General features: G+C 26.2%; 2 protein-coding genes across 4 annotated transcripts in view; both read left to right on the top strand.

Moving 5' to 3' along the window:
* The window catches only part of LOC126897570 (sex peptide receptor), a 133,585-nt gene that overhangs the window by 50,783 nt on the left and 63,455 nt on the right, over window positions 1-19,347 (top strand). The window contains exon 1 of one of the 3 annotated variants that reach the window (XM_050671279.1): window positions 17,797-17,940. The exons of 1 other annotated variant lie outside the window; for it this stretch is intronic. The gene's annotated coding sequence lies outside the window, so the exon portion shown is untranslated. Of the gene's footprint in view, window positions 1-17,796; window positions 17,941-18,013; window positions 18,179-19,347 lie in introns of those variants that run through there. One more of the 3 variants, XM_050671278.1, reaches the window with a different exon arrangement.
* LOC126898234 (cytosol aminopeptidase-like) lies at window positions 2,719-4,355 on the top strand. Its single transcript, XM_050672174.1, has one exon. The coding sequence runs from the start codon at window positions 2,742-2,744 to the stop codon at window positions 4,353-4,355; it is 1,614 nt and encodes a 537-aa protein (XP_050528131.1). The 5' UTR covers window positions 2,719-2,741.

Raw genomic sequence — 19,347 nt, 5'->3', positions numbered from 1 at the left:
AGTAAATTAAAATCTTACTGTTCCATTTAATCAATAGAATAAATGATATGCATGTTAAGCCTAAACTGTGGAAATGAGACTTCAAACATATTATTAGTTGGTCGTAAAATTCATCGTTAATTGGAACTAATTTTGATAAATCTTTGAGTGAATTTTGGCATTTATCAACATTGAATTTTTTATTTTTCCTGACAAACTATCTTCATACATAAAAGCTGAAGGTTGAAACACTACAAAGATACGAATACATCAAAGGATACCCATTAAATGTAAGTGGTAGTAGAATTTTGATATATTCATGTCATGACACAGTTTTGTTTCCGTTGCTTGAACATTATTACATTACTTGAGTTGCGTAGTCAAAGCTCATCTCAGTAAAAATCGTTTTAAGATACATCAAAGTATACATTTTAGCCACAACTTTAACATATAACATTTCCGTGAAGAATACATTTCATTTCTTTTTAAATCGATTTTAATGGTATTGGTAATACCGTAAAAGAATATACAGACCATTTCACCTAAATGTTAATGATATTATTGCATTAACATTTATTGGTAGAGTACGGTTTATTGTTTAATGAAATTGGTGTTTTTTGTTACATTACTAGTTTATGCAGTCCTTTATAATTTATTAGCGATGCATTTTGTTGGCTTCTATAAGTACTGTTAGCGTCTTAAAAAAAACGTTTACAAAAAGTTCTATAAACTGGTGTGCAATCTCATATAAGGGATATATTAGCAACAGCATTCGTTAATTTTCCTTTAAAGATTTAATGAGTCATTGCGGTAGTCAAATAATAAGATTAACGGTGGTAAGTATAGTATGCGTAATTATACAATTTTCTTATACTTTATCCTATTTATGGTGTTCGGTTTTAATCAGTTATACATTTTAGATAAATACACTTTTTCTATAACTTAAAATTTATTATGTTTGATTCCAATGATAGATTGAAATATTTTTAGATTAATGTTCAAATTTCATATTTTATAGTTAAAGTATACCTTTTGATTTAGAAAATAAATGTCAATCACTTCACTAATATTTACGTATAAATTATAATTTAAAATGTATTATTTTTGTCGTTTAATTAGTTGATATTCTACAACTTAACTCGTGAAAATTTATATTACAATTATTTCTACGGTAAATATCAAAGTTATTTATTAATAAACTAATTTTATTACGAAATATTTTATAATGAATTTAGTTATTTTAAACAAAACTAGTTACATTTTTCCCATGAGATCATTCAGTTATTTTGGTATAAAACCAGGTCTTTTATTTAAAAAGAATACATAAATTCTCGGAATAATAAAGGTGTAATTTAGTTGTACAAACTATATTGAATCAATTTGTAAAAGTGAAACATGGTTCATGTGAGTGCCTAAAATACACAATAATTTTACTTTTATGTGTACGGAGCGTAAATACATTTACAGGAATTTTCCAAATTACCTTTTTACTTGCTTGACTAAAAGCGCCTGTGACAGATTTTAAAAGCAATATTTTCTAGAAATGCAACAGACTTGATACTTCATGACATTATTTATTTAAGGGTTGTTGAAGACTTCTTGCGAATTAATGAAAATTTTATTTAGAATATTTTCAATTCGATTTTTTTAAATCGCAGAATTAAAGTTACAATAAAGCTTATTATTATAGTTTTTTAATTAGCCAATTTTTACTGAATAGACAACAGTTTTTTAAATGACTTAGTTCTTCGTTCTTTTTTTATTTCAGAGATTATTTATTAAATAAAATATCTCAAGAGATAAGAATAATCTAAACCTCAAAATAAAATGTTTAAACAAAAAGTCTATTTCCATTAAAAATAATTATATATTCGCCTCTAATTCACGACTAATAACCCTGTTTAAATAAATCTATTTAACAAATCAGCCAAGTATGATATACATTAGTTTTCACTATAATTATTTATTTTCAATATACATTCATAAAAAAACATTTAAAAACAAAAACTTCGTCCTGAAAATATTATAATGACACAATAAAAAATTTATAAAATTGTGATAAATTGCACTTTGCTGAAAAAAAAAATGATTTTATTTGAAATTTATTTAACTATTACCAAAATATTTTTTTTTGTTGGAAATATTTAATAATATAAAAATTGTATAATCTTCTTATAATATTATAAATATACATCAGTATATTACATAATGATTAAAATAAAATATTAGATATAAAATGAATCTATAAGATATAATAATATAAAATGGATACTTTTAGTTTCGATTAAAAATCATCGTTAGTTTACGATGTATTAATGAAATATAATAAAACTCACAAAAAGATACTTACATAGTTAAATAATTAAAAACAATGAAAAAATATATAAACAAATTTAAAATACAAAATATTTGGTAAACGTATAAGTAGGAAATATCTCGTTACAGCAGAGTTAGTTTAAAATTACTAAAATATTTATAATATTATTCATTAATTATTAAAAAATTGTTGAAAACTATATTTACAGAATAATAAACAGTTATTATAAACAAAGTAGCATATAGCCATAATATCCTCTCTAACTAACATTTAAAATTTACAAAGATAAACAGCTGGTTAAAAAATATTTCTTAAATACTTTTCTAACTATAATTGTTGTTTGTTGCTGTGACAATAATGTTTTAGTGTAATATTTTTTTTTTATCTATAGCTTTTTTTTTTTTTTTTTTTTTGATGTCTTGTGTAATATTACTATTAACCAAAAATGCGTTTTCTTTTAACTAAATGTTTACTTTTGAGAAATTGTAAAGTATTATGGAAAAGGTTTATGTCAGGCTCGTTGTCATGTAATCCGACTGGGATTACACCATCTCAAAAGGGGCTAGTTTTAGGATGTTTCGCTAATAAAAACGACAAAACTGGTGAATCGCTATCGTTCACTGATGCTGCAAAAACATTCAACAATCATGTCAATGGTAAGCTTCTGAAACAGTTGATGTCAGCGAAACCACCACCAGCTAGAGGTGAAGTCCGCACATTTTTCGGATTAGATGACACATATCCTTACGTATCTGTAGTTGGGTTGGACGACGGTTGTATTGGATACAATGATGTAGAAGGTATTGACGAAAAGAAAGAATGTATAAGAGATGCTGCCGCAATAGGTGTTAAATCGTTGTTGAAATTTGAATTGCAAAAAATCTATCTAGAAACTTTTAGTTGTGCGGAAAGTTCAGCAGAAGGTGCATCAATTGGTATGGATGCATATAACGATCATAAATCGAAAAACAACGTAAAAGATTTACCTAAAATTGATATGTATGAGAGTTGTAATTGGACTGGTTGGCAAATAGGCCTACAGAAGGGATCAGCACAAAATTTGACCAGAAGACTACAACTGACGCCTGCAAATATGCTAACACCCATAATGTTTGCACAAAATGCAGTAAAATTGCTGTCGAATTTAGGAGTAGATTTACAAGTACGAGGAAAAAGGTATATTAAAACGAGAAAAATGAACGCTCTCTTAGCTGTTTCTAAAGGCTCGTGTGAAGAACCACAATTTCTGGAGGCAACGTATGAAGGATGTGACTTAAATGCAGATCCAATTGTGTTAGTCGCCCCAGGCATTACTTACAACTCTGGTGGATTAGGCTCATTGAGATCGTGTGAAGAGCAAAAAATGGTTCGAGGAGAAATGTCCGGTGCTGCTTCTTTAATTGCCGTGCTCCGGGCTGTGAGTGCTATGAAAATGAGGTTAAATCTCAAAGTTTATATTCCACTCGCCGAAAATCTCATTGGTTCCGGAGCTTTGGAACCAGGCGCCGTTATAACTACTGAAAAAGAAAAAACTATTGTGGTTGACAGTACAGCTAAAGTAAATCAACTTGTAGTAGCCGATGTACTGACTAACATCGTATCCAACAAATGTTACACGCCAAAAATGCTTCTTGATTTAGGCCCATACTGCAGTCGCTCTGAATTATGGTCAACCCAAGCAGTAGGAGTATTCACAAGAAATAATTCACTAATGCAATCAATAAAAGTTGCATCCATGCACACTGGCGAACGAGTATGGAGATTGCCTTTATGGCGACAATCCACAGTACATACACGATCCTGCATGGAAGCTGATATTTCCAACTACACGCCAGTATTTGGTGGACCGGCAATGCAGGCCGCCGCTTTTCTTCAAGAATTTGTACCCGATCACATCCCATGGGTACATTTAGAAATAGGTGGACAACTAATAACTAACGGACTAGATGCTGCCTACTTAGCACCAGGTTTCTCTGGTCGTCCAACAAGAACTTTAATAGAACTTTTGGGACAGATAGCATGTGAAGATCCTTCTACTAAATCTCAATCTTGTAATTAGTTGTCCAATGTGTAAATTTATGTCAGTTTTTTTATACTATAGCTCTTATGATAATAACAAATTCAATGTACGTGATTATTTTGTTTCTTTAGAAGTATTTGCATTTTGTAAAAAATGAATAAGAAAAATGTTTATAAAAAAGTTAGAGGTTAAAGAATAGCTGTAAATAGATATTTTCAGATACCCCCTACCTCTATAATTTGAAAATTTAAATGAATATTGATTTTGAAATTATAGTAAGATTTAATTCTTAATAAATCATATCAGTTTTTGTAGTATTAATTTAAAAGAATCTTATATAGTAAAATAAATTTCTTTTTTGAATGAATTTTAATAATCAAAGTATATTGAGCTTTATAATTCACATAACATTTGAAATAATTTTGTTATATATTTAATTAAAGGTTTCTCTGGGTTATGGGTAGGAAATTGAATTGTTTAACAAAAGACTATATTGAAATCAAATAACTTTTACAAAGTTTTTTTTCTTAAATATATATATATATATATATAATTTCTTGTATTACTTAAACTTTATGAACAGAGGATTCTAGTTTGACAGCTGACATACTTTATATTGAATGTTTATTTTATTTTTTGTTAACTAAACATTTGACGTTTAAAACAAATTTTGTATAGACTTTTTGATCAAGATTATTTTCAATAGCTTTTTGTTCTCTGTAATATTTACAAGTACAGCTAAAAGGTCTGCACAACTTTTGAATGAAATAAAAATTACATTAACTATCAAAATAAAATATATTTTCTTAGATAATTTTGTATTGGAAAATAATAAATCTATGCGATTTGTGCAGAGTTCTAAACAAATAAATTTCACTTTCTATTGATGTCACTGGTTTATTTCATATTATCATCTAAAAATATTACACGTTATCCTCCGTTGATTGTTGATAATCCAGCCGCCTACTCTAAAATTATACAACAAACGTGCCTTTCATCTAAATTCACAGCTTATAACGGTATACCTACTAAAATAACAGTGGTTCAATCATCGACGGGTGACTTGATGAATCATTAAGAGCCCGTGAATCAAACCCATTGCTTACTTGAGTGGATAGCGACCAAAACCAATGTGTGGTCACTGCACATCTAAGCAGTCCCAAACAATTTAGTTTGTTAAACAAACGGGAAAATAATTTCACATTGAATCCTGTTTGATCTTTTTGACCAGTTTTGGTCTAAACGAGAGAAAATTATTCGACCGATATAATACCAGTCAAAAGCAACACATCGTTATGCCATTATGGTATCATTGAAAAAACGTAACAATTGTTACGTTTTTTTACTTGTTTTTAACACATGTTAACAAGCATTAAAAACAAGTAGATAAATATGTGAAACAAAAACAATTAAATAAAAAGATTCGGTAGAATAAAAATATACAAACCCAACCAGAAAATAAGAAATAAAAAGTTTGATTAAAAAAAAGTAACAAAATGCATTTATACATAATACTAACTTCCGTTCAACGGTTTGGTTTGACCCGGATAAGTTTTAATATGATTTTTTTATATTCTGGAATAAAAGTTTTCAAGTTATATGCAGTTTTTACATTTATTTAATTCTTAAAAAAATTATAGTTTTTTGGGCCTAAGAGAAAACTGCGAATGAAATTCTATCATTACAACGAAAAATTCATCGAGCGTTTTCAATAACGCTCAATGAGATTTCGCTTGAAGAAATTAAAATATAAAACTTATTATACCAAAATTAATAAATTATTCAATTGAAATCCGTTTCAATATACGAAAATTATTTTAACCAGTTTTTATTTTTTTCATTGGTAAACTAATTATTATAAATAAATTTGTCTTTAAAAATTTGTATGAACTGAAAAATTACTGCATTTTTCATATTCCTATGAAAATTAAACATTTAATCTAAAATCTTTTATTCATATATTACAATGGTATAATTTCTTGTTGAATAATATTGTTCAATATTTATAATTAAAAAAAATTGTAAAAACTCTTATTGCTATTTAAATAAATCAGCTATAATTTTAAAATTTAAACTGTGGTTTATTTCATCAATTTTAAATTTTCATTTTACTTAAATATATCAAACAAAAAAATATAATGAATTGAGACAAGTGGTTTATTAATAATTTTTAATTAGTAGGTTCAATTATTACAATAATTAAATATCTTGCTATCTCATAAAAAAAAAAAATTGATTAATTTAATTAACGAATAACTTTTGTTTTTACAAAATTTTTATTGCTTAAAATAATCAATTTTAATTCCAATGTTTCTTACAATGGAATTTTAACTATAAATTCTGCAATATAAAATATAGTAAATATATAAATAATATATGAAAAATAATATGATGTAAAATTATTTGCTGCTTGTGACACATTATCGTACAACAAACAATATTTGTCATACCGAAAATATTTCTAAGACCTTACCAAGTTACTTGTTCAAATTTTGTCTCATAAATGTTTTGATGATTTTTATGATATGATATTAAATTTTTCAATTAATCTTTTTTTTTTTCAAAATAGTTCCTTGGCATTTGGATACGGCCATGGAAAATATTACTTTTATTCATCTGTACATAAATTATTTAAATTTTTGTATCATTTTCCAAAAAAAAAAAAATATTTATACTTAACATAATGCACTAAAATATTTTTTTATCGAAATCGTTTATCTAAATATTAGCAATGTGCTTAAATGGTATACAGGGTGATTTTTTTATCATAACCCACTCAATTACTTGCAGAATAATAATAGTTTAAACATTTTTTATAAAATATATTTAAAATATGTGCTGTAAATTTAAATCACAAGCAAAAATTTTTTACACTTGGACAAAATTTAATATTTTCAGGCAGGTAGTCACTTATTTGCCTCATGGTACGGAATATCCTCGAATTTTATCTAAGTATAATAAAGTGTACAAATTATTGATACCTTGATTTTTATATAAGTACTAATGTTATTCAGATCAGACAGTTAGTGGTCGTCTTTTTAGATTGCTTGTAGTACCTTTTACAATTGAAGAAAAATTTAAATTTTAGCAAAAACATAAATAATATTATATATACAGGGTGATTTTTTTATCATAACCCACTCAATTACTTGCAGAATAATAATAATTTAAACATTTTTTTTTTTTATTATCTTTAGTTAAACATTATTCTTGAATTTTTAACTATGTAATACTTTTTAAGTTCATCCCTTTTGCCTTGGAAGGGGGTCAACTTTGTTTTTTTAAATGGTAACACATATTTTTAATTTAATAAAATGTTTGAGTTTTTAATTTAATAGTAAATGGCATTTGAATTTTTAATATAACTTAATTAGCTTATTAGATATAAACATTTAAAGTTTCAAAATTTTGAGTTAATATACATGTATAATACACATGGGATTGTAAATACAGGTAGCTAATTGGATTTTTATGACATTGCTGTCTCAGTCACGGATTGTTTATTATCAATTATGATTATCAATAGATATACTTTCTGTATTGTCAGTTAGTGTATTTATAAACTCATAACAATGTGCCTTACTACAATTGATAATAACAATGCTGTGTACCTGCTAATATCGATGTTATAAAAAATCAATTAGCTACCTGTATTTGTAATCCCTTGTGTATTATACATGTATATTAACTCGAAATTTTGAAAGTTTAAATGATTATATCTAATAAACGAATTAAGTTATATTAAAAATTCAAATGCCATTTACTATTAAATTAAAAACTCAAACATTTTATTAAATTAAAAATATGTGTTATCATTTAAAAAAACAATGTTGACCCCCCTCCAAGGCATAAGGGATGAACTTAAAAAGTATTACATAGTTAAAAATTCAAGAATAATGTGTAACTAAAGATAATAAAAAAAAAAAATGTTTAAATTATTATTATTCTGCAAGTAATTGAGTGGGTTATGATAAAAAAATCACCCTGTATAGAGTTCGATCGAGTGCATTTGATATTTAGACTAGACGTGTTGAGAACGATTGTTCAATAAAAACGGATCGTCAATTATTGAATTATAAAATTAATTTTGTAGTTTTAATGTAAAGCTACTCGTCCAAAAGAATGGCAGTAAATACTAATGAAAGGAAAATAAGAAAAATATGTTTTTTTACTGCCTTATTTCATAATTAATTGTACGTGTTTATCATTACGCCATTTCATCCTAATAGATTTGTTGGTTTTAAACATTCTGTTTTACAATAAAAAAAATTATCAATGTTTTTAAAATATTTATGCGAATTCTGGTCCATGACATTCTCTTGCATTAGATCGTATTAAATTGAAAAGGAATGCAATTAAAAACTGAATGAGCTTCGAGTAGTAGAACAGTGTGTTATATAGAATTTCATAATCCTATTAACAACCCATATCTATTTATATATATAAATAAATATCAATTAGAATGCTCGAGCCATGGGTGGTATCGGAGATTTAGCAGTATTAGTTTTCTTTAAATGGACTGAATATGCAAATCAACCGTTGCTCTCTACTAATGTTGTAGGTTTGTAGAAAATATCGTTTAGAATATTAATATACGAACCTTCATAATGTTTAAAACAACGATAACTTAAACGCGAGCGGAAAATATGTTCATTTAATATTAATATGATTTATGAAACGTACAACTAAATGTAATTGCAATTGTAAGACCGAAATAATTTTTAAAATACAAATAAATATCTAGTTAAAAAATTATAATTCTAAAATTCCGTACAAAATTTCACATTATAGAAATACATATTTTTTAACTTGTGTGCTGTAGATTTCTTTAAAGTGTACGATTTCTTAAAACATAAGAGTTGTTATAAATGAATCAAGAGTAGCACAAGAAGAGTTAATTTTATATAGTCTGATAGTTAAAAAAACAATTCTAAGCAGATAATTTTTTTGTTTTTGTTTTACGAAGTACCCAGTATTTGACTTCCAATTAAGTTTTTATATGTGTTTTATGCACTTAAATAAGTTGAAAAGGTTACCGTTTAGTATGTACTCGAGTTTATGACGGCTTTGAGCGATGAAAACTTTATTACTATTTAGAAAAATACTGCCCGTATTGTTTGATGTAACAGTATTGTATATTCTATGTTTGTACCACAACAATGTTACACCATCCAACAAAATGGCAAATAACTATTGTCCTTCGAAGAACTAACATTGTAATATAAAAACTTGGAAACAGAAATGTATTCTGATGCATTGATTATATTTTATTGTTGGCAGATTCTCTCTCATANCATCAAAAAATGGCAAATAACTATTGTCCTTCGAAGAACCAACATTGTAATATAAAAACTTGGAAACAGAAATGTATTCTGATGCATTGATTATATTTTATTGTTGGCAGATTCTCTCTCATACTTTAGACAATGAAATTCTGTTGATTTGACATTCTCTTTTATCGTGCAGTAATGTAAAATAATTTTAATTTCAATAACTTATAAAGCAAATTTGGTTGTCATTTAGAGACACTATCAAATTATAACTTGCAAACAATAACTCAACTTATATGTTTGAAAGCCAATGACACAAAATTTTTTAGATAACCACGGATTTATTTATTTTTTATAGCATTTAATACATAGTATTATTATAGTTTGCCAATTATCTTTTATTACTGTTATTATTTTTAAAATTTAATTTGTAGAAATAGTGCAACAAGTTTTGAGGGAATCGATCCCGAGACGGTGGGCACAAGGACTGGCGCCATCACAAGGTCGACAACTTGCCCCCGCCCCATAACATAAAAATTAATTTCCAATCTCATTTATTGAACAAATTAACAAAACTGGTATGGTAAATTCTGTACTGTTAAATTGGTACAGCATTAAAATTAACGTCTCAATTAATACATATTTGCCCGATCAAACATTATTTAAATAAAAAATGAAAAATTGCATAAGAAAATTCAAATATACACATTCTTAAATTCAGTTGTCAAAATTTGTTTGAACAATTCAATTGCAATTTTATTTTTATTCGATAGTTTGGCTACACACATGCAATAACAAGTATACAAATCCAGTTGTTTATTTTCGGGGTGTAAGAGTTGAACTTAAAATCATATCAAAAATAAGTTAAGGCTTACGAATTTCCTAGTTTAAAAGGAAATAATATGTCAAGTTTTTTGAAATTATTCTGAATTTGAAAAATATTAGTCCAGAAACTACTCATGCGTAAACTTCAAACATGATTTACAGTAGAATTATTTTGCACAAATTGTAATATTTCATCTGTGTAATATAGATTCATCATATATGATATAATCGATTGTTGCGACGTCTTGTGCAGTCTGTTCCTTTATGTTGTTACTTTATTATGCACATATACTATTACAATGTAAAACACAGGAGTATGTGTAAATTAATTTTAATAAGATACCACGCTAACTTAACAACTTCACACACATTGCATTAAAATAATTTAAATAATGAAAAAATTCTTTAAAATCACACTTAAAAGGGTGATGAAATGCTTAAATATAAATAATATATTTCTAGTTAGTTCGACAATGGATAATTAAACATTACCTGACATATAATTCTATATTTAACAGTATGAACATTTTAATTTTGTTATCAAAATATTTAATAAAGTCGGTTTATATTAAATGTACAGTATTATCAGATTATATTTCTTGATACGGAAATCAATGATTCATATAAGATTTCAATCTTATACAGCATTGAAATATATATACAATATTTGAAATTTAAAAAGTAATGATTTACCATTATAGCATATTAATTTTAATATACTGTTGCATCTAGACTTTTTTTTTTATATGCTATTATTACTCATTAATGAAAATAAATATTGAAAAACTAGAAAAAAGCACATTTCATTTGTTATGAACTTTTTTATAATGAATCGAAATAGTTGACTCTTTTTTACATAACAAATACAAATAATTTTGCTAATAATTCATCAATTTGTTCACAAATTACAGCCCATAGCATTATATGCATGATACGTAATAACTAATAATATTCTACTAAATATATAACAACTCGGTGATTTAAATGATTTTCACTGTTAATATTAAAAATTAATCATACTTAGGCTAGTTTTGACGGCATAATAAATACAATTTCATGGAAAAACACCTTTCTGTTATTTCATATGATATTTATATATACCAATTCATTCAATTTTTGAGTCAAACCCAACCGAACATTAATTTTAATAGTTTTCAGATAAAAAATTGTTTATATCATTCTTCAACAAATTCAGCGTGATTAGTGGAGTAACAAAAGAACATTCTTGAAAGAATAACATAGGTAACTGGAATATTCTTTATAATATTGTCCTATAGATAAGACTATACGAGAGAATATATTATTGAACAAAAAATAGAATTAAAGTATTTCTTTCAGAATATTTCATCAAATTTAAAAAATATTTGATAAAATCAATATTTATTGAAAATTTAAGATGGAAAAATTATTATTTTTGATTTGACTAATACTGGCATAATAATAAAAATATCAAGTATTCTCTAAAAAAACATACTTGTTATTCAAACATTAAAAATAATAACGCCCACAAATATATTGCTATAGTGTATAGATGCGATTGGAAGATTTACAGTCAAAAAAAAAAATTCTTTGGGTGATTTAGGGTTATTTTTTATAATTTCAATATAAATAACAGCCATTTTTAAAAGTAAAAGCATTAATATCTCTTATGGCAATAGATTTAAAAACATTATTTGTTTCGACAAAGAAAATTGTATCGTAGGCAATTCATATAGAAATATTTAAAGCCTGTCAATATGCAAATAAAACTAAAAAAAGAATCAATAAAAAAAAAAAATGCGCCCTTAAACACGTATACAAAATAACCTACACGATTGATTTCTAAATTTTATTCTTTTTTATTAGATATTTTTTAAAATTCTAAAATGCTTGTTTGATATTTTCATGTAGTACTTGAAGATTTCCTTATTATTTTATTTTTATGAAACGTATACATGTAGAATACTTACCTATTTTTCATAATAATGATGCTATATAATTACAATATAATAATATAAAATAATTATATGAACATAATTTAATACCACATTGAATGTTTAAACATTTGTTTAAATGACAACTTCAATTCATTATTAATTACATCCCACTGGCATAGAAGATCTGATAGGAAAAGCATTCTTTGTTAATAAGTAAACAAAGGAATACCGGAGATAATATTGTAATATTCAGTAGGATAGATTGCTGCAACGTGAAAAATATGATTAATGGATTTTTGTATCATCTAAACACACAGTTGAATTTTACACATAAACAATATGTAGTACATTCGTTACATGTTTCACGGTAACGTACTAGAAAGTTTTATGTTAAATTTAACATAGCAATTATAATTTTCATTCTATTTTATTTATTAAGAAACACTCCTCAACATAATTTCAAACAATTGCTCGTTTAAAGTGTTTACATTCATATTTCCTAATAATTTTTTCTTGAAGAACTTTTAACGAAAATCCAATACCTAAACTCTCCCTGTAAACTCTTCTTTTTGGAAATAAAATGAAACAAAGACTCAAAAAAACTGTTTCAGCAAAATGGTTTTAATTTATTGTACAAAAATTAATTTTCAAAGTTTCAATAGAACATTCAGAAGATATTTATATCTACGCAAAACATATCATCAAAGATAATACCTGAAATTTAACCTTTATTATGTAAAATAAGAAAAAATCATCAAATAATCTTATAAAACTATAAACCTTATTCAAATGAATGTAGACAAATTTTCCATTTAAAACACTTATTATAATATACATGTTATTTTATGATTATTACTACTCTATTTACTTTTGACGCCCTCTCTGAAAATCAATGATTATTTTAGATAGAAAAACAGGAAAACCTACACAGTTCAGAGCAACGGAATCGAACCCTAATACCTATGCATTGAGTCATGACATCTAATTTAAAATTTTACATTTTATAACAAACATAAGGTATTGTACTAACGTATATTCTCTATTGTAATGAAAATTACCAGGTAAAATATTCGAAAACTTAATAATAATTAGGACTTTGTCGATAAAGTTTTTTCCTTGTATGAAAGAAAAAAGTTTCTATACCAATACAAATGAAGAGTATAGAATTAAAACAGAAGAGTAAACTTTTTCGTGTACTTTTTTGTTTTCAATATGACTTGAAAAAATAACAATTAAAAATAATAGGTTTATTAAGACTATTTAATTGTAATAACTATTCTTAAGTTTACATATATAGATAACTAAATATGTACTTTGACTTAAATCATTCGTTTTTTGTAACAACGTGATTTTTACTGGTTGCAACGATATAGTCAGCACTTAAATGTTATTACTTAAATCTCGACCAAGAAAATATCGATTGAAATCGACATTGAGTTATTTGAAGTCATAATATTTCAAAGGGGCACTATTGTAAGCCCAAATTGAAGTGTGGCTAATAGCGTGTTGAAGACAAAACCGTGTCAAAATGGGCGTTTTCATTGTTAGCCGCCGTTTGTTGGTGTCCTTCCAAAAAAACGCGAACAACAACTTAGCAATGTAATTTTTCGTTTAGAGACGCAAAGTCCAATAGGACGTTAATTTTAGACTTCCAGTAAATAAACTTCTACAAAATTAAATATTTATATGTTTTGTATAACTACTTAGAAATATAATTTTTACTAGAAATTTTTTTATAACCGTGTTACGATTTGGTTTGCTGATTTTCATGTTCAAAAACATTAATGTTACACATTTTATTATTGACAGTAAAAATAGAAAACATCAGTTACAAATCGATATAAATGTACTAAAAGAAAATAAAAAAATTTTTACGATTTGAAATTTTATCAATGGTGTATTTTTTTAGAGATAAACGTTTAAATAATCATAATAATTTAATGTTCATAAATAGACACTTGAACATTTAGCTTGAAAACATAAAACGATCATCTTTTACAAAAACGTCTGTTTATATACCTAAGTAAAATGGACAGTCATTTTCAGCATCATTCATATGGAAAAAAGTGGATAAGTTACAGAACAGATTTTTATAATTTATTACAATACACCTATAATTTTAGATGCAAAGAGAGATATACAATTTCAGGATATCCTTTAGAGTTCAGTTTGTATATCTACTTTTTTCATATCATTTAATCGAATATTTTAGTGTGTTTGAACAATGAGAGTACAGATTGTAAACTTTGAATTCACAGGTAGATTGTCCGAAGCGAAAAAGTAAACATTTAAATGAACAGGCTTATTTAAAAACATAAATAAAAATAACAAATAAACTCGAGTAACATTATTGAGTTTCACAAAAAAACAGTTAACTCGAGCCCACGTTCTCTTAGTTTATTAGATAAATGGTAACTAAGTTTTCAACTTTCCGTTTAAAAATAAAATTTAAATGATAGATCGAAACAAACAAGCCCGTTAAAACAAAAAGTTTCAAAGGATTATGAAAATAATGCTGAACATAATAAATAAGTTATACATTATTTCTAAAAAAAAAAAAAAGTATATATATATATGACAGTTTAAAAACTCTTCAATATTTTACTCTTAAAAATACTATTTAAAAACTAAAATAAATAAATTCTTTACATTTTAAGATTAAAAAAGTTTGAAAATGTGTAAACGATAAAGTTTTTACTGAATTAGTTACGTTTTTAATAATTTTCTAAAGTATGTCGATAACAAAAGACATTATAAGATTATATATTTGATTTCTTTTACATATATAAATATATGTATAATATGTGCTTTGCTTTTTCAATAAAAAAATTTACATCGCTTTTTATTTTGAGAAGTTTTATTATTAAAATTATGACTTAAAATCTATTACATAAGAAAACAAAATCATATTAAATTAGTTTTTTCTCGAAAACTGATACGTTACTTTTAGTAATTTTTCAAAAGAGAAAAAACAAAAACTTCAACAGCGCCTTATGAAAAATGTGTTTGAAGTGCGAAAAATCTTCCAGGTAAATTTTATTTTGTAATTTTTTGGCACAAAAATAAAAACGTATCTTTTATAGAAATTATAAAAAATCTTAAAAACTCATTTTTGTAACATTTTATATTTTGGGTATGAATCGCGTAGAATATTAAAATTATATTATTTTTAAGTTTATTTGAATTGCTCTTTCAAATAAATAGAACGAGTATATTAAAACAATACAGTTAATTTGATGATAACGTTTGAGGATACACTAACAATATTATTCTTTTAAAGGCTCAATGGCTTATTGTGTTCAAGTCATGCTTTCGTTATCTCAGAATAAATATTTTTCAAATTCAAATAAATTTCAAAAACATTTGACTTTTGTCTAGAGAAACACTAATATTCTTATAAGTTCTATCAATTTGAAGCAGTAACTTAATCTTCATTGTTTTAGTAACATTTCTATTCGATCCGTTAATAATTTTAAAGAACATTGATTACGCTTCGCTTTGTTTTAAACACAATAATACCGAGATTTGGAATATCGTGAATTATTTAGGGCAAATAAAAATACATGTAAAATAAACAAACGAGTAGCCGTTAACGTCACGGTCGAATACAGAGGGGAGGGGGTTATCATACTATCATCAGCATAAATCTCATGTCACCGGTAAATACTATTCGTAAACTAATAATAAAATTCAACAATACTATAATTCATTTATTAAGCCAACAAAGCGCTTTCATTGAACTTTTATTTATAACAGTTGACCCTTTTTCAGTTTTTAACACGTATGTTAGTATAAGTTTCGCGCCCTACTGGAGTGGAGGAGCAGACTAAGGTGACACATAAAACTTCGGTATCATAAATTATAATACCATACAAAAATGTTTTTAACTTTTGGTTTTTTGTTACTGAATGTTTTCAACTTATCTCCAGTTGTTTTCAGTGCTATAGTATTGAAAGGGTCATTGGTTGTGTTTTATTCAATTAATTTATATTCATTTGCTACCATAATTTTTAATGGATACAAAAAAGTATTAATAATTTGTCTATATAAATGATAATATAATTTTTTTTTTTAAATAATCCTTTCGCCGCCTATAAATACAAACTTTTATAAATTACGATAAGTAGACTTATGGACATTTTATTATTTATAGAAAAATTTGTTTTTAATACAAAAAAAATAAAAACTTTTTAATATAAAAAAAATTTCAATTTTTGGACTCTCCGTTAATACCAACTAATTTGAAATTATAAATTAAACATAATGTTCCCGTGAGAGTGTTTACGTACGTACAATATTTTATGAATATTTTCCATACATTTTCTGTAGACTTGTAATGTTTAATTAAAAACTTTTTATACATAAAATAACTTTATAATGAACGCTCAGTACCTACGAGAAATAAAGTTAGACATATAAAGCCATTTGTTTGTACAGTCTAAGAGTATTACTCGCGCAACCATGTACTTATTTTTTAAGTAAATACAGATCAAAATGCCCAAAATGAAGTATATATTTACATTTTTAATATAAAACAGACCATGAATAATTTATACAAAATTAAAGAAATGAATAGACTCAACATTTCGGGTCACAATACAAATGTTTTAATTATAATATACAACAGCCATTCAAAAATGAGTTCTACCAAATTTATTTAAATTAATGACAATTGTTTGTAGCTATGATGTTTCATACGTTCATGTTCAACATTTCATTCGGTTTTTCATATAAATAACTGTTGTTTTGTGTAGATTGCTTGCAGATCATTCTAACCGGGACCAATTTCTTAAGCCAATCATTGTCACCATCGTTTGAACCGTTTATTTTTTGCTAAAAATGTATACAGTTCGTGAATCGTATCTAATAAAAATATTTCGAAAAACATAATTTGCTCGAGAAGAATCATTCTTTACGAGCATTTAATTTCTATTTATCGCAATGTACTCGGTAACACTCAGTCTACAATTTTAAGTGAAAATACATTGTGACAATAGTGATTTGAAGAGAACGTGCTTCGGCTTAAAATCTAGTAAAATTCCCAATGGGATCGAAATTTCCGAAAACCTTACCGTGAGCACTAGCAAGTACCGTTAAAATCAAATCCTTTGTATTGTCAAAAAGCATTCGACTCTATAAGTGGTTGGGTTAGGTATTAAAGTGCTTGCTCTCTTCCCACGCGAAATTTATAAATATACTCACTGTCAATTTCATCTAAAAAAGTTTTTCTTCTCGCTTATACTACTGTTCGTCAAAGTCATACTGATATATAAAAATGCATCTACCGAATCAGAGATTACATGTGGATGAAAAATATCCGTCTCTAATTGGAACAAATATGTTGTTCGCGTTTGTATTTACTTTCCGAAACAATTGATATTCGCAGTCGTAATTCTTTTTAATCTTCTTACGGCCCAAACCTTCGTCAATCTAGTCCGTCTATTGTTTTTTAGTCAACTGCCAAAATAACGATACGCGTGCCGCTGTTTCACTTGTAGTTCTAATTATGCCGCTCAGCTTTGTTTGCTATGGTCTTTTCTTAGCTATACGCTTTTAGTATTGAATACGACAGCGCGGTACTTCAGAATTTATTTCGGGTCGTTGTGAACAAATGTAAGTACATCTAGTCAGTTTTAACGAGCATGTGTAGTAGCGCGTTGTTTTTCGTTTGTAAAAAAGGATAATAATATGCGAGAGTCCGGTACTCATTATCAAAGTCATCGCGTAATGTATTCAATCGAAAAGTCTCAAATTATTTAATTGGCTTGTGGAACTAATCATTTATTTGGCTCTCTCTTTTAGAAATTTTTCTTTTAATATTACCGACTCGATAGGGAACGTTACCAACTAGGTAAGCTTTCAATAAATGAGTGAATTACTTTTTGAATATACAACATTCATTGATATTATACAGGAAATATATTAACCATCTGACATTTTTCTTATATTTCACACGTGTACCGTTTTTTATACGACCATTTCCTTATACAATATTAAACTGTGCTTTTGAACTAAAATAATATCTTACAAAAAAATTATATCGATGCCCCTTTGTCAAAGCATCCAAGTGTAAACGTGTTTCAAGAATAAATATTTTAGTAGTACATGAAGTAAAATTTTAAAAGTTGTGAGAGAAACAATTTCAAATCTCACCTGGGTAATAATTATCTAAATAAACTGCGTGAAACGCAAACATATTTTCCAAGTATAACACTAATGACGTGCATTATGTTTTATACAACTTAGGTTTTTATTTTATTTATAACTTTAAACACTAATAAAGACATCAATAACTCCAAGGCCAAACCTTTACTCTTAGAAATCAGACGTGATTATTTTAATAAAAATTTATGAAATTCCAAAATCTTTATAATTCAAATATTTATTTTTACCGGAAATATCTAAAGAATGAAGAAAACTATCTATAATTAAATTTCTTACAATCTACTGATACTTGTATGGAGTCATAAGCATATTTTTACCGAGTATCATCAAATGTACGGAATATTTAGAATTTTCAAAGTAATGTAACTAGCTTAAAAAATAGGATATTATCTAATTAAGAAAATTACACCCCTATAATAAATATTAGACCAGTACTTAGGAATTTAATAACATTTTTATACCTTGACAGTAATGTGAATAAGGCTGCGAAATGTCAAATGTATACATAGTCATTTTCGCGCCTCAATTGTTTTTCATGTGGCGGTTAAGTTATCTTCTTCTCTAAATAAACCTCATATGTAAATGCTCATATTAAATATTTTGAATACCCAATTTTAATTATATCGTCGGTTTTAATAATTAACAAAATAACCAAGTATCAACTAGTGGTTAATTACCGTAATGATGGTTGTTATTAGAAGCAGCCAAATTTATTCTTGACGGCCAACTTAACGGCTAACATATTATGGTAATAATAAAGATTTTTTTATTATAAGTGGGGTAATCTTTCGTTTGCATCTACGCTAAAGCACTATTTTTAATGTATGAACAACAATTAGGTTTTTTAGAAAATCG

This window comes from Daktulosphaira vitifoliae, unplaced genomic scaffold, assembly GCF_025091365.1.
Source record: "Daktulosphaira vitifoliae isolate Bord-2020 unplaced genomic scaffold, ASM2509136v1 Scaffold_2, whole genome shotgun sequence".
Lineage (NCBI taxonomy): Eukaryota > Metazoa > Arthropoda > Insecta > Hemiptera > Phylloxeridae > Daktulosphaira > Daktulosphaira vitifoliae.
This window is presented reverse-complemented; position numbering and strand designations above follow the sequence as displayed.